The 25,108-nt window shown below is 32.8% G+C and overlaps 1 protein-coding gene and 1 non-coding gene across 2 annotated transcripts; both read right to left on the bottom strand.

Annotated features, from left to right (window-relative positions):
* Positions 1-693: 693 nt before the first annotated feature.
* Positions 694-11,075, bottom strand: LOC113395579 (clavesin-1-like). Its single transcript, XM_026633196.2, has 7 exons — positions 11,058-11,075; positions 9,508-9,643; positions 5,977-6,130; positions 4,426-4,584; positions 2,961-3,054; positions 2,069-2,285; positions 694-862 (listed from the first exon to the last, which is right to left on the bottom strand). The coding sequence occupies exons 1-7, from the start codon at positions 11,058-11,060 to the stop codon at positions 711-713; spliced, it is 915 nt and encodes a 304-aa protein (XP_026488981.2). The 5' UTR covers positions 11,061-11,075; the 3' UTR covers positions 694-710.
* A 4,293-nt stretch (positions 11,076-15,368) lies between these two features.
* Trnav-cac (transfer RNA valine (anticodon CAC)) lies at positions 15,369-15,441 on the bottom strand. The gene has a single exon. It is a non-coding gene; the product is annotated as a tRNA-Val (tRNA).
* Positions 15,442-25,108: the final 9,667 nt, after the last annotated feature.

Consider the following 25,108-nt stretch of genomic DNA (forward strand, 5'->3'; position numbering starts at 1 on the left):
TCGAGTTTTGGGTATGTCAACAACGTATGGATGAAACTTTTGCCTGCGCCTAGTATTCCGATAAAAGAATGGATAAATAAATAAATGGTTTTATTAAATTGTAATAAAATACTAATTACTGTTGCTAAAAGCTTAACATTACTTCCAAAAGTCGAATGAACAGAAATACAGTTCAAAATTTTACTCATATAGACTGTTTTAAAAAAAAAAGACAACTTTTCCATGAAACTAATAATTTATATTCTAAACACGTTTTTACTAAAAAAATAAAAGGAAAAGTTCGTGTTCGTTGTTATGTTTAATGTCATCTCAGAGATCGTTATCTGACCACGAAGTAGACCAAACCGTATGAGGCTATGAGAACCGAGTATTAATTTTTTACCTCGGGCTTCTCTGAAATATTTTACTTGATGGTAGAGCTTTGTGCATGTTGTGTGGGTATTTAAATAGAGGATAATTTTGGGAAGAAAGAGTCATTGAAAAGTCAAAATAGTTAGCTAATTTATTTTATTTACGACCTTACCGATATGAGAATACATGCACCAGCACACGTGTTTAAAATATAACAAAAAGAACAACAATAATATTAAAAAAAAATAAACATCTGGTAGACAATAATAAAAGAATTTACAACGAACTCTTATATAAAGATTTCAAATTACAAAGACCGTTATATTTATAACGAATAAATAATGCCTGCCCTCGAATGCTTAGTCTATATCCAATTTCTTAAAGCTGCCCTCGATTCCGAATAAGCCTTCGATAGTTTTCTTGCCGCTTGGACGCAAAGATTCGTTAACGCGCCTCCTACTTTCGTCCGTGAAATATTGTTTGTTATTTTCTAAACGGCGTATGATCTCGTCTGGAAAAGAGAATTATATACTTACATTCCAATGTATTAACGTACTATTTTAAATCAAAGAATATGTGATTATGATATTTGAATACAAAATAATACAGATTAACTAGAATTTATTTATATTGTGATCGAAAAACAACACGAGCAAGTAGTCCATCGGATGGTATACTCGGTCGTTACGCAAGCCATCTGGCAGCACCTAATCATTACTTACTCTACCGCTGAACAGTAAACCTTGTATTGTTATGTTCCGATTTTAATGAGCCAGTGCAATTGCAGCCAAGAGGGATATGACATCTTAGTTCCTAAAATGTGTGACGCCTTAACAATTAAATGTTCAATATTTCTAAAAAAGCCAACAGCTGTAAGCAGTGATTACCATGAGGCGGTCAAAATGTCAGTCCGCCGATCTTTACCCGTGAAGTGTACAAAACAAAACACACCCTTAAATCATCAATGCGCCGCCAATCATTAGCTCTAAGATATTGAAATACACTAACCTTTTAAACAAGAACACAGAAGTACAAAATATTTTTATTTATCGATAAAATATAACTCATTATGGATCTTGAGTTAAAGCAGACTAATCGATGAAGACATTATTATTCATCTGCTGTAGGTTATTAAAATTAAAGAGCCGAGATGGCCCAGTGTTTAGAACGCGTGCATCTTAACCGGTGATTTCGGGTTCAAACCCAGGCAAGCACCACTGAATTTTCATGTGCTTAATTTGTATTTGTAATTCATCTCGTGCTCGACGGTGAAGGAAAACATCATAAGGAAACCTGCATGTGGCAAATTTACACGAAATTCTGCCACATGTGTATCACATGTACCACCAATCCGCATTGGAGCACCGTGGTGGAATATGCTCCATACCTGCTCCTCAAAGGGAGAGGAGGTCTTAGCCCAGCAGTGGGAAATTTACAGACTGTTATTGTAATGTAATGTAAAGGTTATTTAAATTGCATGGTAAATATTATTCATATATATATATATATATTGTTTTTATTCGTATTATATCCATACGTTCGCGGCGTTCACCCGTTGTTCACGGCGCATGCGTGAAGGTACCGGACTTAGCACCATACCAATACCACTATACAATACCGTGCGAGTCGTATCAATCATTTCAGTACAAAACAAACTAAAGAAGCCGTGCAACACATTGCTAGAAGTACCAACTTAATAAAATATACAAAAACTTACCTCTTAAAGTTATGTTGTCTTTATAGTTCCCTCCAGACTCTTTTGGGAACGAATTTTTCTGGACATATTTGTAGAGTGAGTCGGAACCCCTTTCGTGTACCTTGATGATGTCCATTAAACTCTTCTTCATGAATGGTTTCAGCAGCGTCATCACCTTGTCCATGAAGTACGGGGCGTTTAAGAAATGCAATTCTTTTAACTTAACTAACATACATTCCTGAAAAAACGCAATCATCAAACATTTTATTGACGTCATCATTTACGTCATTTATATTTTCACTTTATGATCATTTATTATATTCATTAGCTAAGTATACATATATAAATATATAAGATTACAAGACTACCCTCTCGGGCTAAAAGTTAGCTCATAGACTCACAGATCCCGCTACACTGAATATGTTTGGTTGTTGCTCTGTACAATACCTACATTAAATGATTAATTACAGGAATTATAAATGCAGATAGACAGTATGTGCGTTCTGTAATCGTTTTTTGGAGTTATCGTTTTTTGACGCGTTATAATAATGATGAGTTTTTTTTTTTTTTATGCACGCGCATAGAGTGTCATTGTCAAACTATATGATGAAATTACCCATATAATTATATAGTTACTCATATAATATACTCGTAATTAAGTATCAACTCACTCGAAATAGACCTGGGAACCTTATCTTATTTTACAAGGTATATTTTATTACAAATTTAAATTGCGATTGTTTAAATTTTGTAAGTTTGTAGTTGCAAAAAAAATATATCGCATTTATCAGAATAATAATTATTATTGCATTAAAATTATTCATTTACTTAAGTTAACAAACTTAACTTCTCACTTCGTATAAGCACGCAGTTTCATTAAAAAAACAAAAAAAATATAACCAATCTAACTTGCCTGGTGGAAGAACAGGACCTGTTTCAATAATGATATATCTATCTTGGCTAAGTGGCCCATACTCGCAAGATCCATGTCTATCAATAGAACAAAACTGAAATAAACGAAAAGTTTATAAACAGAATAATAATAGAAAAGATGAGTGAAGAATTTCTTATCGAAACTGTTTAAGATATTACATAAATAACTTTCGTTACCAAAAGGTTAAAAGAACTGACCACCTACTTATCATATCTTCTACCGCCGAACAGCAATACTTAATGTCACCCTGTTCCAGTTTGAGGGGATGGGATGGGGGGAATTGGTAAGTCATTGTATCTACAGGCAAGTGGGACCAAATGTATACATATCATATACAATTTATAATTTAAAAAAAAAATGTATTTAAAGTCAGTGTTGGCCGCGTCTTCCGAGAAGACAAGCTCGAAGTCCAGCGAAGATCAGCTGATGTTCAGTAATAAAATAAAACTTTAAAACGCCAAAATACATCGTGCGACACTAATTTACACGGGCAGTGATGACTTGCCATCAGGTGGTCCATTTGCCCGTCCATTACTGATGCTGTAAAGAAGTTCCTGCCTTTGAAAATTACCAATATAGAGTCTTATCGCACATTACCTAAACATAACTGACATAAACAACAGTCATTAAACTTATTTTAAAGATATTCGTTTGTAATTTTTCAATACTACAAATGGCGTATCTTTGGCTACGTTTTTCATGGCTAACAGGTAGCGATCCAAGGCTTTTGAAAGGCCAAATTTAAGCTCTCATCGCGTCGTGTTAAATTCTCATTATTCATCCGTAGATGAATGTAATGGATGTCGATGGGGCACCGATACTTCGACTGCGGTTACTTTAGTACAAGCAGCTCGACATGATATTCAAAATAATAATATTCTTTATTTAAGTAGGCTCATAAAAACACTTCAAATCGTCACGTTAATGTTGAATCAAATGTAAGTTACCATCGGTCCGGAAAATAGCTTTTACCAAGAAGAAGCGGCAAGAAATTCAGTAATTAAATATTAAATAAATATTGGACAACATCACATACATTACTCTGATCCAAACGTAAGTAGCTAAAGCACTTGTGTTATGGAAAATCAGACGTAACGACGGTACCACAAACACCCAGACCCAAGACAACATAGAAAACTAATTAACTTTTTCTACATCGACTCGGCCGGGAATCGAACCCGGGACCTCGGAGTGGCGGACCCATGAAAACCGGTATACACACTACTCGACCACGAAGGTCGTCAATCCACCACCATTCCAATTACAGAGTGTCATTAAAGAACAATTAATTTATATTCGTATAACCTGTCTTGAAATCAACAAATATAATCTTGTATTGAGTAATATTATGTCTTATTTATCAATGTTTTTTTTTTTTAATAAATTCACTTCATCACTAGAAATGTCAAGTTTTTGTATTTGAAAAAAAACTATAATATATTACCCTGGCCAAGTTCCTTCTTCGTACTGCAAAAGATCGAAGACCATCATGAACGCGCGGATGATATCACCAAATATATAGCGTTTAGGGTCACCATCTATCAGTCGACTATAGATAGCTTTGTAACCGTTGACTGTGGGTGCTGGAAGCGGTGCTATCAGGCTGGAAACAATGAAGAGAGTTATGTAAACAAACAGCCCTTTAAATGACCTAGTGTTTTTTTCTCTTTTTGTATGAAAATCTTAATGCGATTCACACGGACAGACAGACAAACAGATATGACGAATCTATAAAGGTTCCGTTTTTTGCCATTTGGCTACGGAACCCTAAAAAACGAGCCAAGATCTTGATATTTGGATGTGTGTGACAGCTACGCTTGTCACATGTCAAACGTCATACTATTTTACTAGTCTGCATGTCACTTTGTAGGAGGGCTTTGTGCAAGCCCGTCTGGGTAGGTACCACCCATTCATCAGTTATTCTACCGCCAAACAACAGTATTGTCGTGTTCCAGTTTGAAGGGTGAGTACAGGCACAAGGGACATTTAAGGGGATAACATCATAGTTCCCAAGGCTGGTTGCGCATTAGCGATATAAGGTATGGTTAATATTTCTTACAGCGCCATTGTCTATGGGCGATGGTGACCACTTACCATCAGGTGGCCCATATACTTGTCCGCCAACCTATAAAAAAAAACTTAGTGTCCAAATGTTTGTTGTTAGTGATCCCTATTTTTTTCGATACCTTTTCAGCTTTGAAAGCCCGAGTAGACATAAATCCCACCAAAAACATTTCCATGTAAAATGGTGAGATCAAATGACTCGCATTGTCGAAAAGTTATCAGATCTCATGTACAGCCAAGCTTCTAACTCTACCCGCCCTAATTTTATCAGGCCTAACCTCACAAACTCTACACCATAGTCATACCATAGGAAAATTCAACTTTCTAGGATATTAGGAAATATCCTAAGAGTTTTTTTATGATCATCAGTGAGCCAGTGTCGCTATCAGGGATTTTTTAGATATCAATATAATCTAAAATATAAGACCTATGCCATTAAAACTTTATATGTTTAATAAGTCCCCAATTGAGAACATATGCCGAGAATTTCGTTTAGCTGGTATAATCTAAACCCAAGTTGTAAGAGTTTAAAAATAATGACAGTGCGCTTCGAAAAAATGTCGGTGCCCTTGCGCATCGCTTGGCTCGTCCTGGCAAGATAAGATCAGATAGAATCAAAGATTGTATACGGTAACATTGATTGTATTATGCCAACATTACTTTTAACAAATATTATTTTTAATAAAAATAAAATACCAAAAATACCATCCGCGGCTTCGCTGTCGCGTATTTCGGTCGTGGGTTTTAGGTATAAAAAAATAACTTTTATTAAGATTTACTCTTGCTTCGTATCAAATTCGTATTTGTAGTTTTGACGTGAAAGAGTAACAGACAGGCTGAGAAACTCAAATTTACTATATTAAATAGCAGTAATATCTGAACCCAAGTATTCTCTATTACCATGATAATTACTTTTTATCAAATAACTTACATAGTATTCAGAGCGTTGATGATCTTCTTGTCCACTTCTCTATCCTTGAACCAAGTGGTGAGGAGAGTTCGGAGCGTGAAATGGAGATCCAGAACTTGTTTAGAGACTTCAGCGCTCTTTTCACAGCAGAAGTAAATCAGTATCAGATCCAAATCTGAAAATTACAAATGAAATCGGTTATTTATCCGTAGATTCGTTTAAATCAAAATGACGACCTTTCTGGTTAGAAGATTTTTGAAACTATGACAATTATGTCCAACTAAAATATTTGAGGGAATTCTGTTAACTTATATTTTTAGTTCTGGGGCTGTCACAACCTTTTTTTCCTTCATTTTACATTTTGTACCAGTATTTTTTTTTTCAGAAGAATTTCAGTTTTTTTATGGTTCTCTATGTATTTACCTACGTATGTCTTTGAATTATTTCTTTACAATATTATAATACAATTACTCTCAAGTAATTTCGTTAAATATAAAATGCAATAGACATTTTATTGAAAAGCGATACGCGAGAGTCCAGTGTATAAAATACGTTACTTTTAACCAATTGCGTGTTTAAGAGCATACAAGTACTACTACTGAGCTTTCTTGTACTTAATTGAATAAAAACATCGTGAAAAAAATATCTGGGATTGGAGCAGCGTGGTTGAAAAACCTTTGGCCCAGTACTTTTGTTCTCGTTTAAAAATCGATTCTTGATATCTCTACATCAATACCGATTTATATATATACTATATTCCCTAAAAAATAACTTAAAAGTCATCAAGTCAAGTCAAAAGTCAATATCATAAACATATATATATATATTGTCTCTATTGTAAATGTCTTGTATAATTAATTATGTTACATGTTCTTGCGGAGTTAATGCAATTCAAGACATTATGAGGTATAATTTGTCTTATCTTTCAGATTTAATATGGCAATTGACCCATCCAAGTAATTGTATAAATGTATTATTTTGTTGTTTTTTTTTCTTATATAAAGATAAAACAGAGCAATCTCCGTTTTACAAATATGGTTAATTTTGCAGATATATATTCATAAATTTTGTTATGTATTCAATAAGGCGGTATTACATTTATTTGGTATGCTAAAAAGAATGATACTCTGAATGCATCAGTGGTGAAGTGAAGTTGAGGGTTGAAGCAAAGACGCTTACACTATAAATAAAAAATAAACGCATTTTTTTTTAAATTCTTAACTCACGAATCATGAAGTCTCCTTCAGATTTCAGATATATTTCTAAGGATAGCCATTTAAGTGCAATACGCAAAGATGTGCACTTAATATTTGATTACGATATAGCCCGAGCGAGATCAGGTGTTATCAATTACATGTTTTCCGAGGTACTGAGAACTTTTTGGTGAGATCTTATTTTGACCATGACTGCATCGTTGGTCTAGTAACCAGATTTAAGGTCGTAGATCCTGAGGAGCTTGGATTAAACCGGAGTCTGAAAATTAAAAGTTTGGGACTCCTGAGTCTCTTGCCTCAGAAAGCACCTTAAGTCTTTGGACTGACGCCTGAACTCTTTTCGGTCGTGTTGGAATTACTATTCAATCGGATTAAGAAAAAAAATGACGATAATGAACGAATGAACGAGATGACTCAGTGGTTAGAACGCGTGCATATTAACCGATGGTTTCGGGTTCAAACCCAGGCAAGCACCACTGAATTTTCATGTGCTTAATTTGTGTTTATACTTCATCTCGTGCTCAGCGATGAAGGAAAACATCGTGAGGAAACCTGCAAGTGTCTAATTTCAACGAAATTCTGCCACATTGTATTCCACCAACCCGCAGCAGTGTGGTGGAATATGCTCCATACCTTCTCCTCAAAGGGAGAGTAGGCCTTAGCCCAGTAGTGGGAAATTTACAGGCGGTTAATGTAAGAAAAAAAAGGGAATATAGAATGCACTTGTGTTTACGCACATACTTGTGCACTTTAATAGTAGGCTAGTCACTCTTGAGAATGGCTGCAGTGTCTTTTGACCAGAACCTAGATTTGAACCTAGAACTTTCAGAATCTTCAGTCTTATCACTTACCAATGAGGCACTTATTTACACTAACAATATTCGATATTAGCAAACAGCGATTTAACTATAAAATGCTAAGAGAACCTGCTGTCCTGCAAAATGGTTGTACGGCTCTTTTAAATTTACAATTTAAAATTTAATATCATTTGACATTTTCATTACGGAGTAAAATTAATTCATTGCGATTTGCGATAGTTATTTTGCAGAGTCAGTTCTGCGTCGTTATTTTGACCAATAGATTAGATATATTGATGAATGTAAACAAGAATGTTTACTTGGTGGTAGGGCTTTGTGCAAGCCCGTCTGGCTAGGTGCCACCCACTCATCAGATATTCTACCACCAAATAACAGTACTCTGTATTTATTCTACATATTTGAAAAATAAAGTCTTTATATTTCACAACCTCGATTGGTCATAGTACATACAAATACCGTTACAGTTCATACGAGTTCAGTAGCTTTCAGCAAACAGACAAACTCACAAATTCTATAATATTAGCTTGGATTCCAGCATCTTTATCAAACAAATTAACATTCATAGTTAATAATAACTGTAATCAATTATAATTACTTATAAGATACATTGTAAGGAATTTACTTAATAACCATCAATTGAGGGACCTTTTCCATGATTATATACATATATTATACAGTTTCTATGTTGCAATAAGCTAAATATATCATTTAATGGCTTATAATTGACCACAAACAATATAAGAATCTGCATAGTATGATTAAGCGCCCCCAGTTTCCACAATATTATTTAGCATTAAAAAATCGTTTTAATAAATGTAAAAAAAACATCAACTTGGACTTATTTCATAAAAAAAAAATTACGGTTAGGTAATAATAATTTCATTTTTTTAATTAAAAAATATATAATTGTCTACTTTTTTGTCCCAGATCCTCAAGCCTTTGCGTTAACTAGTGGCTTACTTTTAAAGCAACAGATCTCGAGGTCATTAGTTTACAAACTAATCAAAAGCTGCTAATGTTTTGACCAAAAGCTTGGGGGTAGAGTTATGTACCTGTTCCTTAAAAGCTTAGTACTATTGTAAGTTAGATAACTTGTCAGATTACACAAACGCATTTGTTTTTGTAAATTCTTGTTCACTTCTTGAATTGCCATCGTTACCAAAATTCGAGCAGAGATACTCCAACAACATATTACATTAGCAGCCTGTAAATTTCCCACTGCTGGGCTAAGGCCTCCTCTCCCTTTGAGGAGAAGGTTTGGAGCATATTCCACCCAGCTGCTCCAATGCGGGTTGGAATACACATGTGGCAGAATTTCGTTGAAATTAGACACATGCAGGTTTCCTCACGATGTTTTCCTTCACCGCCAAGCACGAGATGAATTATAAACACAAATTAAGCACATGAATGTTCAGTGGTGCCTGCCTAGGTTTCAAATAATCGGTTAAGTTGCACGCATTCTAACCACCGGGCCATCTCGGCTCAATATAATAACATATATAGAGTTACAAACAGTTTACCTGTTATGTATTCTTCTGGTAAATGTGGTTGCGTCTTCAGCCATTCTCGTAACTTATTGATGTCCTCTCGAGAAATATCAGGATTCTTCCCATACTCCTTCTCCAATGGGAACGCTTGTATTTGGCCCGACATCATCTGTAAATTAATGGAGATCAACTTTTAAATAATCTCTAATAATCAATAAATAAAATACTAAATTTTTAAGACATCATATAATAAATAATATAAATTCGACAATCGCGTATTATTCGCTATTCAAACTAATCACATATATAATCTAAGAAATGCAAATTTTTAAGACCAAGATTAATTTAGAACCTTTGCTCGTAGTTATTACAAAATCCTTAAATATTCTTAAGCATCTGTGGTGAACCTTGTACAAGTTCTTCTGAATAAATACCAACCACTCCATAATTATCTACCACAAATAACAAAACTCTTTGATACGATACACTTTGAAGAGTGAAAGAGCCAGTTTAATTTGCTCATACTTTTTCCACGTATAAAATTATGGAAATTAGTCCCATTAATACTACAAGAGGAATGTGCTCAGACCCAATCAATAAATAATCAGATCTCTACTCACGACACATAAACGCAAAGATAAAGCTTTGTTATTTTCTTTAAGTGGATAATTAACTCATAAGACCGTATACACGCTCACTGATTGTGAAATACTACGAATGTGTCCAAAAAACCACACAATAAATACCTATCATGCGGAAATGTTATTTACACCGAGGACATATCGTGACAGTAAGAATATTTTGCTCTACTTATAGGATTGAGTCAAGTGAAGGGGGGAATGATAGTAAAATAAAAAATATAATAAATGAATGAATGAAATAACTGAATATACAGTAGGCAAATAAGTTTTGCCTACTGTATATTCAGATTTTAATCAACCTCGTTGATGTAGAAAATACAATATTATAAAAATGGAAATTCCGAGGACTTGGGATCAAACTCCAGGTCAGACCATTAGATTTTTCTGTTAAGAAACTCTCAGTAAACGCTCGAAATTTGTTGTCTATGCTTCCGTCTCTTGGAAATCACATAAAGGTTAACATTCGACGCCTGATTACTTTGTAATTGTGATGGAGATGCCATTGCATCAGATTATGAGCACGTCCTTGTGGTTGCGTAATCACTTGTACATTGTAAGATGTCCTGCGGAGTTGGCCAGTCTTTGTTTAGTATAAAAACCGTGCTAGGCTAATCGGGATCATTATTCAAGTTCATCATATTTTTTTTATTATTTTAACAAATTTTCTGACATAGTTTTAATAAAGTTACTTGGTGGGTAGACTTTGTGCAAGCCCGTAGCACGCAATGATTACATATTCCACCGCCAAACAGCATTGCTTAACATTGTTGTTTACCTGTTTGAAGGGTGAGTGAACATGCCCAAAAGACATAGCATCATGGATCCCAAGGCACAGGCAAGGCAGTCATATGGCACATTGACGATTTAGGGAATGTTTATAGTCTGATATAGCAAAATAGGTGTATTTAAAGTCTATGTCAGAATAAAGTAATAACAACTAACCATTTTCCTAGGTTTTTATAGATAAAAAAAGAGGCACGGGTCTTGATCAGCTTTCGATCGATCCAGCTTTCCTTAGAATACCATCAATGTGCGTAATGTGTACGTTATACCAACATGTACATAGGTGTAATGTTACAATCGCGATATTTTATCAAATATAACGATACTTCAAGACAATCTCGATTTTACGAACAAGTTCTAAATTTATTTATTTATTTATTTTATTTATGTACCAACAAATATATAGACAATTACATAGACAAAAGACGTGTACAAAGGATAACTTATCTCTAACAAGAGATCTCTTCCAGAAACCCTGATTCTGTTGGAGATTATTTGTAAATTATAATTATAGTGTTTTATTTAAAAAAAAATGAGCCTTATCGTTTTGTAATTGTATAAATTAAACGTTCGCGAGGTAAAATACTATTTAGTATAAATTTTACATTCTATTTGTCAACGTTGTTCTCGACGTGGCTACGAGCTGACTGTCAACTATGTAATATAAAAATGACTAATTATAGTAATTTTCTAAATCATCAACAAAGCATTTTAACAGAGTAATTAACTTGTATGATCCATTATATCTTTACAAAAAGAAAATGTTTCAAGTAGCGTGTGTATCAATATATTATTAATATAGCAACAATGTATACAGGAATTTAATACGTGAAATAATATATTGGACCAATCAAGTTGAAAAGTTATCGAAACCTTTTATAGATATATCTGCAACGATTCACAAAGACGAGCTCCCGGTTAAATTATCTTCGTTAAATTCTAATAGTCATTAGTAGTACTTACAGGCCAGTAATAACAGGCCTATTTCTACAGAAAATATTATATAGTTATAGAAATAGTCCTGTAATTACTAATATCGCTTCTGTTTCCAGAAATTCCAGTCTTAAAAAGTGGTAAAACGTTACTACATTTTAACAAGTTAGGAAATGATCTATATCAAAAGTATTTTTAAAAACTACTGCTAAATTGGGAGCAATATCATATCATGGATTGAATTGATTTTTATTACGTTCCTGAATTTAATGTTCCTTAAAAAAGAATTAAAGAATATCAGTAAATAAATATGGCGAAAATAAAATTATATGAGTTTAAACATTAAACATTACGGCACAAGAAACCTTCATGACATCCGAGCCGCTCTTGTCGTACACCCACTGACTGACGTTTCACACAAAAAATAAAGCAATTATTGAAGCCGATTGACATAATTCAATTATAATGTTTAATGATTTGACTCAAACAAAGATGACTTGTACCTAAAGGTCATCTTCAATCTTTAGAAATAATAATTAAAGCCGTTAAAGTACAGTGCCGTTACAAAACCGACTTGTAAAACCTGCAATTGTTTTTTTACATATTTTTATAATGTTTGTAAACAACTCTATGACGCAGAAGTGATTGTTGATAAGAAATATAAAATAAATTTAATAATCACATATATATTGTCTATAACTAATATTACAATTTCGAAAAGTGAGTTTGTTTGTTACGCTTTTACGTCTTAACTACTCATGGCACAGAAAAGATCATAAAGAGCGCCGAAAGGCGAGAAAAAACCATATTATTTAATACAGGATTCCATAGATGATGGAAATGCGTGGACGAAATACTTGTTGACTTCCAGGCAGGTTATATTAAACACATATATATTGTACATATATACGTGTGTTTGGCCAACATAACTTTGTATTTTAAATGCTGATAAAGAGTAACTACTGAGTTTCTTGCCGGTTCTTCTCGGTAGAATCTACATTCTGAACCGGTGGTAGCTTCGCTTAATATAGTTTGTAAAATGACGATTCAAATGTGCTTGTAAAATCTTACTTGAATAAAGTATATTTTTATTTGATTTAATTATAACTCCAAAGTGATTTCATTGGCATTGGATATTGTACTTTATTTTAAAGGTACAGGTGAATGATCGCTATGCAATAGCTACTAGAAACAAGTAATGTAAATTATATTTTTAAAGTCGATGAATCTATCTTTCATATCTTTAAAAATATCGCTGTGGAAATTGAATTGAAATTTTGAGTTTTTTGACAAATTATCACTATCGTCTATAGTAATATTATAAAGAGGAAAAATTTGTTTGTTTATATGTTGGCGGTAATCTCTGAAACTAGTAAACAATTAAAAAAAATACCTAATAGAAAGCTACATTATACCCGGGTGCATTACGTTGATATCATACAATTTTCTTTACTCAAAATATAGTTCACTTTTGCTTAATGCATATGGGGGTTAATATTATCGAAAATATTTACCCCTATTACCTCCTAACGGGAATACGTCGAATAACCCTGTATATACTGCCAAAGCTGAGAACGTTTCGAAAATTATTGATAAAAATCATGAATAATAAAATTGTTAGCGCACACACACAGTTACAGTTATTTATTTTAGTGATATGTCTACTTAGTTCGTCAAAGCTGAAAACGCGTCGAAAATAATAGTGTTCAAATTATGACCACTAAGTTCACACACACACGTGTAATAGGATGACTTTTGACGAGAGTCACTGTCAATGAATGTCAACACTGTCAACAAATGTCACGCACACCAAGATAATAAAGTTGGTTGGTTTTAAGTTTTTTTTATATTGCAACGCTAGGTATATAAATAATATAAATACATAATATAAATTAATACTTTTAAATAACGTTATACATTTGTTACCATAGTAACCACTGAGGAATAAATATTTATATTTATTTATAATAATCTAAGAAGATCTACAAATTCGATTTGAAAAAACCCCTTTTGCTTTAAATAGTCCATTCATTAAGAAAAGAAAAGTTGTTTGTTACAGATTTATAAAATAGTGCGCTATTGTATATGTGTGCTGCAAATCCATTGTTTTAAATTAAAAAAAAAAAACATTCACGGCTCACGTTCATACTGCCAATGTCAATAACAAAGCGCGTCTTTTAACATTTCCTTGTGCTTTTGTATTGTAAATAGTGGTCGCTTATTGGTCGAAAGTCGACCCTCATTCATTGCTTATTAAAATATAAGATGATTCGAAAGATGAGGAAAATTAGGAGTAGTAGCAATTGAGACTCATATTTATGAGTCTCAGCTGCACGAAAACTTGTTATTATTACAAAAAACCCAGATTGAGAAACGTCAGAAAAGCGTCATCGACAACTTTGATTGTTAACTTGATATGAAGTGTAGATGTACTTGGTAGTATGCACACAAGCTTTATATGTTACATATGACATAAATCACTGTGTGTGTGTGCGTTCGTGCGTGCGTGCGTGAGTGTGTGTGTGTGTAATGTATTTTTTATTAATTCATACATTTCTAATGCATGTTATATACAAATATTACCTTTTTGACCATCTTTTCCATAACGGAGCAGTATCGAACGGTTACAAAGCATTTGCTTCGCGTATTAATACATATCCAAATGTTGATAATCTTTCCTCCATCTCAGGCAATTTTTTTCTGTATCTCGTTTTTTTTTTAAATTACTCGAAAACCATTACTTACCAAATGTGACAAGATTTTGTGCAAACCCGTTTGGATAGATACTAACTACTCGTCATATTTTCTACTGTCAAGCATGAATACTCAGTCTTGATGTGTTATAGTTTGAAGCAATCGAAATAATAAATCGGTTTACAAGGTTCTTTGCGCATTGGCGATGTAAGGAATAGTTAATTTTTTTACAGCACTAATGTCCATGGTCAGTGGTGACCACTTACCATCAGATGTCCCATTTGCCCGTCAGCCTACCTTAACCATAAAACAAAAATATACTCTGCAAATGTTTTGCGAGATTTGATAGAATGAAGATTTTTTTATATTAACAAAATATAAGTAAATACTCCGTTTTAAGGCTGTGGTAAAGTTCCTATAGATTATTAGAGTCACAAGAGGTGTTTATTTTAGGGGTTTTACTTAAGACATAAACAACACATTAGTCGAGATTTTGATAGTTATTATCTAAACGTTAGAAGGAAATATAAAGTTAATGACGATATTTTAGTCAATAACTGTTTGTAGTTTCTAATTAATATATACCTACATTTTAATATGAAGTTCGATAATATTTAATCCTTCCATTGTAATAAACTATAATATATACCTTTAAAATTTTACGTAACGCCTTTTAAGTCTTAACGATTTTTAACTGTTTTACAATATGCATCCAAGTAGATCCAGCCCATATAGAAAAATTGAAAAAAAAAATAAAGATTGCAATCAAACATAATTATTTAGCCTACAAAATAAAAAAAAACATATATACAAATAAAACTTATTATAAAAACCAAAAACCACTGTTTCCGCCCGGGATCGAACCGGGGACCTTGTGCGTGTGAAGCACACGTGATAACCGCTACACTACGGAAACGTTGACCAATGAATCAAATTTATGCAATCAAATATAGAAATACAATCTGAAAGTAAAGTATTACTATAATAAAAAAAAATACAATTTCATATATATAAAAAAGAAAAACATATATTTTTTAAATATAGAATGAATTTGTGCTGTATTATACGAATTATATGATACGAAAATAATTTAAATCCAGTTACGGTACGTAATATATCATATATATTTTTTTCTTTATTATGTATTATATCTCATATGTACTTTATTAAACTTGTAATTATCTGTTAGTAATGACTATGATAAGAACACAGTTGCATGTAATTTTATATATTTTTTATTATCTTTATAAATGGACTTCCTCGTTAACTGCATAGTCACTAGCTGCTGTAATTTTTGTAACATGTGTTTCTGTAACGTTTCCAGTGTTAACAGACTTCAAAATAAAAAGGTTTTCCATTCCCCGTTATGTTTTTAATTTTATATATTAGTTACAATTATCATTCTAGTGAAATATTTAAATAAATATGAAAACCTTATCGACGCTAACCATCATTACCATTAGATAATGTCTGAATGTCTGTCCCTGTGTATGCTTAGATCTTTAAAATTACACAACGGATTTAGATGCGGTTTTTTTAATAGATAGATTGATTCAAGAGGAAGGTTTATATGTATAATACATGCACAATATAGTAGAGAAAAATTGATAATTTTAGAGGTTTCTGAAGTGTCGTAAATAAAGATATTTTTTGCGCTTACATTGCAAACACTGGTTGACCCATACGAGATGGATCTAAATAATATACTTACATTTATTGTACACCTTAAAAAGATCTTCAAAAAATGGGTTCTCCGCGATCGTATATATCTATCTCTCAGGGATGGCCCACAACAACCATTTTTTATCCTTTACTTTTTACGAGAAATAATGGCTTATTTTCGAAGCGATTTTTAAGCAATACAACATTAATCCTTATCCAATTTAGTAACTTATATAAATTGTGCATTCAATATAGATCAATATGGCCCTTTACAACATTTTTTTTTGTTATGGAATGTAATTGAATTGAATATTTTCGAAGATATTACAGATTTAACACGCAGCGACATAGCATTTTGTATTGACTGAGAAACTGTCGTAATAAGACATTCTGTAGATGGTATACATAGGTATTTAAATATCAGCATTGCATCCTTGCGAAGTCAGGGCGGATCGTTAGTATTAAGATTAATATAAAGTAACTCTGTCTGTTTGCCTATCTGCTACTCTTTCTCGGCCATACTACTGAACCTTTTCATGATTATTAAGTGAGCTTGAACCTTGAAGGACAAGGGCTAATTCTTTATGCCTATTCTTAAATTTAACGTTCAATCGCAATTCTAATCCTCTGGGCAAATGAACCAGCCCTCCTGTTACCAATAGGGGGAGGTTATACTTTTAATGAAGGTTTTTGTCTACTACTTCATTATCAAAGTGTTGCAACTGCAAATTGAACAAGACAAGACAATTTAGAGTCTCGTGAACAAGACATTCGTAGATAATGTCGAAATATCGAGCTCCACCAAATAAAAATAAAAAACATGGTAAATATCCCGTTTTAAATACTGTTAGTAAGACAAGACAAGACAAAATATATACCAAATAGACGATACTAAGGAAATCTATACATATAATAAAATTAGTGTCTGTATTTATAGATTAACTTAAAATATTACGTTAGTTTAAAACCTCCTTTTATACCACACTGGTGTGTATTTCGCCCCTTAGGATACAATATTCAGAAACGCTTAAATATTTACGAGTATCTACTTATTTTTAATCAGTATCCCAAAAATAAAGTTTCATGTTTCTAACTTAAATAACGGACTTCCATACATAATATCAACCCCTTATTTCACCCTTTTAGGGATAGAATATCCAAAATCCTTCCTTAGTGGGTGTCTACTCAATACAACGATCCTACTCATTAAATCTCATGGCCCTAACTTTAATAGTTTACGATAATGATGAATCAGTCAGTATATGTTATTTTATAAGTATAGTATGTATATACATATTGAATCGAACTACGTCTGCATCGTTGCGTTTGTAGAATAGCATTTCGATTCGATTACGATAAACTGTCAATTTGTTAGTATAATTGAGACCCAGGGTGCGGGGGGTGCATACAAACCGAGCACCGTGCTTTCCCGATGATGGTCAAGTCTTGGACAATCAATGAGACGCATTTATCGTTTACTCATAAAATAAAATATATTTTAAGTTCAAATCACTTGTTTTTACCATAAAAATAATTGCATTAGGTTATTTTCATTCAAAAATAAATAGTATGAAACAAATTCGCTTCCCGCTGTCTGATCTCCGATCTTTTAAACAACGCAACAGATTTTAATGTAGGTAGTTTTCATTAATAAGCAGGATGATTCAAGCGGAAGGTATATGTGTATGACACGTGCTTAAAATAGTAGAGAAAAGCCATGATTTTCAACTTATATAACAGGAAAAAAGCTGAATATTTCAATTTATGTCTGTTCTTCAATCGTAAAATTGTATACAGATCCTTATTATATCCGTATGAAGCCGGGCCGTGTACATAGTTTATATAAAGCAGCGATACATACTGTCCTTCGTTTTAATGTAAAATAGTTAATTAGGTAGATTCGGGGCGTCGACTGTATGTAATGATATAAATAAAAAATAAATAAACTGATTGCATCTAAATATAAATATCATCATTGCCCAGTGGACTGAACGTGTAGATTTTAACTAATTCGAGTTTTAGTTTGGTGGTGAGAGAAAACCAAGAAATGCACAGCGATGATAACCCTTTTCCAACCACAAGAGGAACAAAGACGAATAAACACAGGCTATTTAATTTAGCCTAGCTAGGATAGCCAGTACTTGACCTGTTTTTCTTTTGATGACCATATTATATTACACATTAAGTCTTTAATCATAGTGCAATCATGTAATAGTTTTATAGATGTTTTCTGTGTGAAATAAAAAAAATAAATCAACATCTTTGAATTTGAATTGACGCGATATAATTGCTCGAGATCTAAAATAATCTATTAGGTAGGTATATTCAATATTATATTCGCGAATTCGCGACATAATGGAACTATAGAATTAAAATTGAAATGATTATACCTATTTAAGTATTAAAATGAAAAATTGTTGTACTATAAATTTAAAAAAAAATCATATAAATCAAGTACTATTTGTTTAGTTTACTAATTCATAGTATAGCAAAGGTATTAGCAATTCTCATGAAATATGTAAATCTATGCTTATTTTATCTCTACTCCTTCGATTGGAATAGCTTTACACTTAGAATATTTATAATGTAGATAAAGTGTCGAACTACAAAACAACTAAAAGCGTAAAGGCTACGCTTGATACTCGCCAAACGTCATAATATCTGTACTTAGAGGCCTGCTGTTGTCCACAGATATCTTTTTTTTACGTTTTCTCTTACTTTACTTTGTCAGTCAAACATTAAATTGATGTCTTAAGATCTTTATAGATGACATAGAAAAGTATTTAAAACGGGATATTTACCACGTTTTTTATTTTTATTTGGTGGAGCTCGATATTTCGACATTCTTGTTCAGTCTCGTGAACAAGACATTCGTAGATAATGTCGGAATATCGATCTCCACCAAATAAAAAATAAAAAAAACATGGTAAATATCCCGTTTTAAATACTGTTAGTAATAAAAATAACCATCTTAATTTAAAATCTGACATAGAAAAGGTTTTGATAAACAATATATTATTATTTATTATTATTTAATACGTTAAATATAAGTGCATCGCTATCGAAGGCGGTTATGTACCATATTTTAAATGTAATTAATAAAAAAAATGGTTGTATTATTTTTAGTCAAAGCTACCTTCTACCAACATTTTTATATCAATAAAGTATAATGAACTGTCTACTGTCACCCCTTGTTCCATATTATAGAAGAATATTTATTAGAATCGGTTTTAAATATTTACTGAAAATAATTAAAAATACTAAAATTTCGTAAATATTCAAAGTTAATGATATAATATTATTATAATAAAATTAATTTAAACATATAACTTACCAACACAAAACTGAATAATAATTTAAAAAACAAACAATTCAATAATAATGTCGGTATATAAATATTTTTCTTCTAAATGCCAGCACACAATAAGTACACGATTACAATTTTTTGTATTTAAATATTTATACAACAACCAGGACGACCACGTTTAATTGGGATGAAAACACAATAGAATAAATATACCTATAAGTCAGGAGTAAATTGAGAACGTCTTTTATTTTGTATTTAATTTGTTAAATCGATAGTGGTGACATCTCGTGTATAAGCTGTAAACCATGTCGATACTTTTAACTGTGATTTGAGTGATATCTGATAGATGGCGTTAGTTGTCTTGAATTTTATATAGGAAATTTTAAAGTGAATGTTAATATTTTGTACTCGATAAAATCTTTATATTTACTTTGATCATATTAAAATTTTTAATGAGTAGGTAACTGACACACAACGCCTAAACCACTGGGTTCAACAGGATGGAATTTTGTAAACTCTGAGAGAGTTATCAAAATTCATCTCCTAAAATAGAGAATGAAAGTTTGAATGGAAGTTCCGAATTTCCGATGTTAGAAACATGGAAATCGTTACTAAGGCTTATGTTAATGAGTTAAAGACAGTTGAAATTATTCTGAAAATATATCATCTAAGGTGATGAAACTTAGGATGAAAATTTGAGTTGAAGTTTGTCATTCAAGTTTGGAATTACGAAAATCGTTAACTTTGCTTCTGCTTATAAGTAAAAGCCCCGCGTTATAATGTAATCGGATTGGATATATCATCGGCTTCATGCCACAAGGCTAGTTATACTAAACCTATCAATAACAAGAAGACAGGATGTTAGTATAACGATGAAATGATTAAATAAATACGTGTGCGCCTCGGGACGCCGGACAAAAGTGATAACTTAAAAAAAGTCTGTCCAAAATACGGCCAGCGTTGTGGGTTAGAGTGAGAGAAGAGTAACCTGCCTACCGCTGCCGTATGCGTAAGAGAAAGGGAACCCAGACAGACTGACGCTGTAACGCGTTACGTGACGAAACGGTTTAACCTCCTATAAGAAGTTATTAATTCAATAACTAATTAATAGAGACACATCTGCAGACTAAAATCGAATTTATTAGCAAATCAGACACATATATTGAAACAACACGATATAATTTAAAAAAAGGAAATATTAAGATTATATTCATCGATAGTAAATTATAAACGTAACGTCACACCACTAAAGTCGTGAGACGTAAACGAAATCGAAAGGGATGAGCCGTGGGAAGCGGGTCGATACAATGAACCGAATGTAATGACCTTTTACTCAATTATATACTTTATATTGAGCGTAGGAAATACCATTATTATTTGAAACATGGAATCTTCTTATTGTTAGATGGACAAGATCGGTCTTAGGTTTCTGTAAGAGGCCATTCTCAAAGGAGACCCGCCATGATGATATATCACAGTGCAGAGTGTCCGCAAACGCAGGTGCACTCTGTAATCGCTCACTCTTATAAACAGATACGACGGCAAATCCAACACGTACGGAGAGAGTTCATGAGCTAAACCAAGGCCTTTACGTGCCTTCCGAGGTACAGAACTGGACACACTTACAATTTTATAATTTCGCGTTGCTGCAAACCATGGATTGCGCGAAGCGAACATCGTTTGGCGGTTTTGACAGTTGCATTACAAAGAAGCAAAATTGTATTAGTAATTAAGATAGATGTTAAATACTTTATAAATTTTATAATTACGCCTTACTTTATATTTAAATTGCACCCGTGCCTAGATAAGCATGTGAAGCTCCTCCTGTGGCCCCACTTTATCCGATCGAATCAGTTTACATTCTCGTTTAGCTATGGGAGTTAGGGAATAAAGAGTACTACTGTATTAGCTTACGCACTATCTTTTGAAGTTGCGCTTCGACCTGGAGATTTGCAAAATTAATTATAATGATTAATACGAGCCTTTGTTTCGTTACATAAAAAAAAAGGTTTTGCTCATTCACAAGTTTATATTTTTCGACCGCACAAATTGTCCTTCGAGTATTTTCATGATATTATGACATTAAAAAATTAAAATGGTCATACATAAAAAAAAAATTACCATTTACGAAATTTAAAAAGTTTATTAAGACTAAATTAATAAATAAATCTTATTATTCATTAAAAGAGTACTTTTTAGAAAAAAAAACGCCTGGATTTAGTCTCGGGTTCCATAACAGGACACTAATTATTGTAAAAAAACAGCATTGTAAATCTGTTTATTTGAAAAGAGCAAATATGTGAGTTTCTTGCCGTTTCTTCCTTTCTGCTGCTTTCCGAAACGGTGGCAGTATTTAAATATCGACGATTCAAAAACGCTTCATTGTTAAGTTTACTTGAATAAAATTGATTTGATTTGATTTATCATCAAATTGCTATATCGATTAGCTGGACTGTAATATTTGTGATTATAAAGACATGCACACACGTACATAAGCTTAAAATGAAAAAAAATTACAACCAGCAATTGGAATAACCGCTCTTAAGAACTTCTGGATGATTAAATGGTACTGTCATAACTGATATGTATACTACTCGACACGCTGTCCGGTACTGACATTTTCCACACTGAGTTATGGTCATTTGACTGCAACTCATTTAGTTAGTATTTGAATGCTTATTATTTTATCTAGGCTCTAACCTAAATGTTATTTATATGTTGTTATAATTATCGTCTAATCTTATTAATACTATTACAAACATGGCCATTGTAGAACCAAATAATTTCACTATAATACTCTTGGAGACAAATTGAAAAAGATAAAATCTATAGTGTAGATAGAAAAAGATAAGATTACGACCTCCGTGGTAGAGTAGTGTGTACACTGGTTTTCATGGGTACGCCACTCCGAGGTCCCGGGTTCGATTCCCGGTCGAGTCGATGTAGAAAAAAATCATTAGTTTTCTATGTTGTCTTGGGTCTGGGTGTTTGTGGTACCGTCGTTACTTCTGATTTTCCATAACACAAGTGCTTTAGCTACTTACATTGGAATCAGAGTAATGTATGTGATGTTGTCCAATATTGTCCAATAAAACTTGTCCAATAAACATAAGATCTCGTACGAAGAGACGTTGGTATAAGAAAGGCTCCGGTGAAAAATAAAATAATGATATCGTTAGGCGCGCTTGGCAACTGTCTTAGGGTTTTAAGTAATACGAGTATGTATTTTTTTGTTTTTTCTTTTTTTAAGAGTAAGTGTATAAAAAATATATAATTAATATAATGGTGCCGACGGCCTTATCACTAAAGACTGATATCGTACAGGCCTTGATATTTCAAAAGCAATAACAACATTTAAAAAAATATAGTTTTTTCGACCAGCTTATATTACCTTTTCTATGATTACCATTTCATGCTAAACGACTTAGTGGATTTTGTATAAAGCTATTTTAGATTTTGAAATAAGATGCTTGGTATCTAGAATTGCAGAGCACTGCAATGTCTTCTTCACACAAACTCATAAAAAAGTTAATATGAATCCTGTGAAATTTGAAATTTAGAATTTACATGGATCTTGGAGCTTGGAGCCGAGATGGCCCAGTGGTTAGAACGCGTGCATCATAACCTATGATTGCGGGTTCAAACCCAGGCATGCACCACTGAATTTCATGTGCTTAATTTGTGTATTATAATTCATCTCGTGCTCGGCGGTGAAGAAAAATATCATGAGGAAACCTGCATGTGTCTAATATCAACAAAATTCTGCCACATATCCACCAACCCGCATCGGAGCAGCGTGGTGGAATATGCTCCAAACCTTGTGCGTAAAGGGAGAAGAGGCCTTAGCCCAGTAGTGGAAAATTTACAGGCTGTTAATGTAATGTAAAATGGATCTTGGACTTATTTTAAGATTTATATATTTTTTATTTTTTTAACCCTGGCTTAACAATAACTGACTATCCGTCTTAGCTACATACGGATATAATACGGGTGACCATACTGACCATAGTAAGTTTTTAACATACGAAGATAAATTCTTATCTTTTGGGCCAGAGCCTCCGCAGGCACCAACCAACACCTATTCAACACCAACCAAAATTTCATCATAATTGAAAATATATTTTAAGAACGCATATAAAATAAGTAACGTCAATTATTATTTAGTATAAAGACGAGAGAAAATGTCGACACACACACATAGGCACTTCTATTTCATATAATCCAAATGTCTGATGTTTGGTGAAATGTTATTCGATGTACTGAGCTAAAATAAATTTTTATTAATATTTTTTTTCGTAATATCATATCACTTTAAGTACTTAACTAATGGATTCAACATTTATTAATATAATGTCACGGCTACTGCGACATTTCACTATAATTCAGATCAATGAAGCCTCTCGGATTATGTAACAGCGAAATCCTGGTACACGGAGCAACCTTGATACATCTAAAACAGGATAACCTTATCCGGTTCAATCCCCGATCAAACACCTTTGATTTTTTTGAATTTGTATTTATATTTCATATCGGGCTGGACAATCAAAGAATACATCCTGGATGAAGCCTTAAACCAGTTTACTTTAGGTATATTTACATTGAAACTCAAATGTTCGAGTAATAGTAATCAAAATCCTCTGAAACTCATCAAGGTACAAGTTATTTCTTCTAAGAAAATTGACAAGGTAAATAAGTAAGTAATAATTATCCGCCACGGCAAAATAGCCCTTAATATGAGGTGGACAGTAGCCGTAATGATTATAATTAGAGACATGGTAAGTTCAACTATATTAATCACCTAACCGCCGATCTGAATTAGATATACAGAGGTAGGGTCAGCAACGCAATGAAAATAATTACTTTATTTTATTATATTGATTTATTTATTATGTTACAAGTTTATTTATAAAAATGTATAAATATATATGTACTCCAATTCATTAATACGATATAGATTACATTTCACTACATAGTCAAAGTAAAAGCCACAACTGATTTGGAAAAAATAACTGGTTGAAGTAGTTTAGCTGGTTTTTTGGGGGTGGATTTGTAATTGTTTACAGTGTTCAATATGTTATTAGTAGTAGGAGTTTGTTTTGTACCCACAATGTCCTTTAACCTATCAACATATATACAATATGTATTCAATTTAATCCTCGATATATTAGAAATTTACATGTTTTATTTTAGCTCCAAAGCGGAGTCAAAGCTGAGTGTTAAAACAGAGGCGAATTAAATCGTGGATACGATAGTAATTATTAGGGGTTATTAAAGATAGATCTCAAAATATCTTATGACGTCACACCGCAAACGTGCTCTATACATTTTTTTAGATTTATCAATAGAGGGATTTTGATCGCTTTCTGGGATCCTTTTTTTAAAACCGCATACATCGCCCCACAAAAGGGTTACTCGCTCAACGCAGTTGATAACTATTCCATCTATCTATAAGTATAAGGTTGCACATCCTGAAGTCTCAGACTCAAGCTCCAAGTCGATACCATTAAATTTATTGGATTTTTCTATCGATTTTTTTAGTAACAGTCCGTAGTTTTGAAGCTGGTAATGTGCACACTCCCGTGCCTCATCAGCTCGTAAAGCTAGTCCTGCGCTT

The sequence above is a fragment of the Vanessa tameamea genome, chromosome 21 (genome assembly GCF_037043105.1).
Source record: "Vanessa tameamea isolate UH-Manoa-2023 chromosome 21, ilVanTame1 primary haplotype, whole genome shotgun sequence".
Lineage (NCBI taxonomy): Eukaryota > Metazoa > Arthropoda > Insecta > Lepidoptera > Nymphalidae > Vanessa > Vanessa tameamea.

Coding starts and splice junctions, on each gene's coding strand:
- LOC113395579 (XM_026633196.2), bottom strand. Junction 6,131..9,507: donor ACCAGAAGAATACATAACAG/GTAAACTGTTTG, acceptor TGTAATTTTCAG/ATTTGGATCTGATACTGATT. Junction 2,286..2,960: donor AGGTCCTGTTCTTCCACCAG/GCAAGTTAGATT, acceptor GCGTTTTTTCAG/GAATGTATGTTAGTTAAGTT.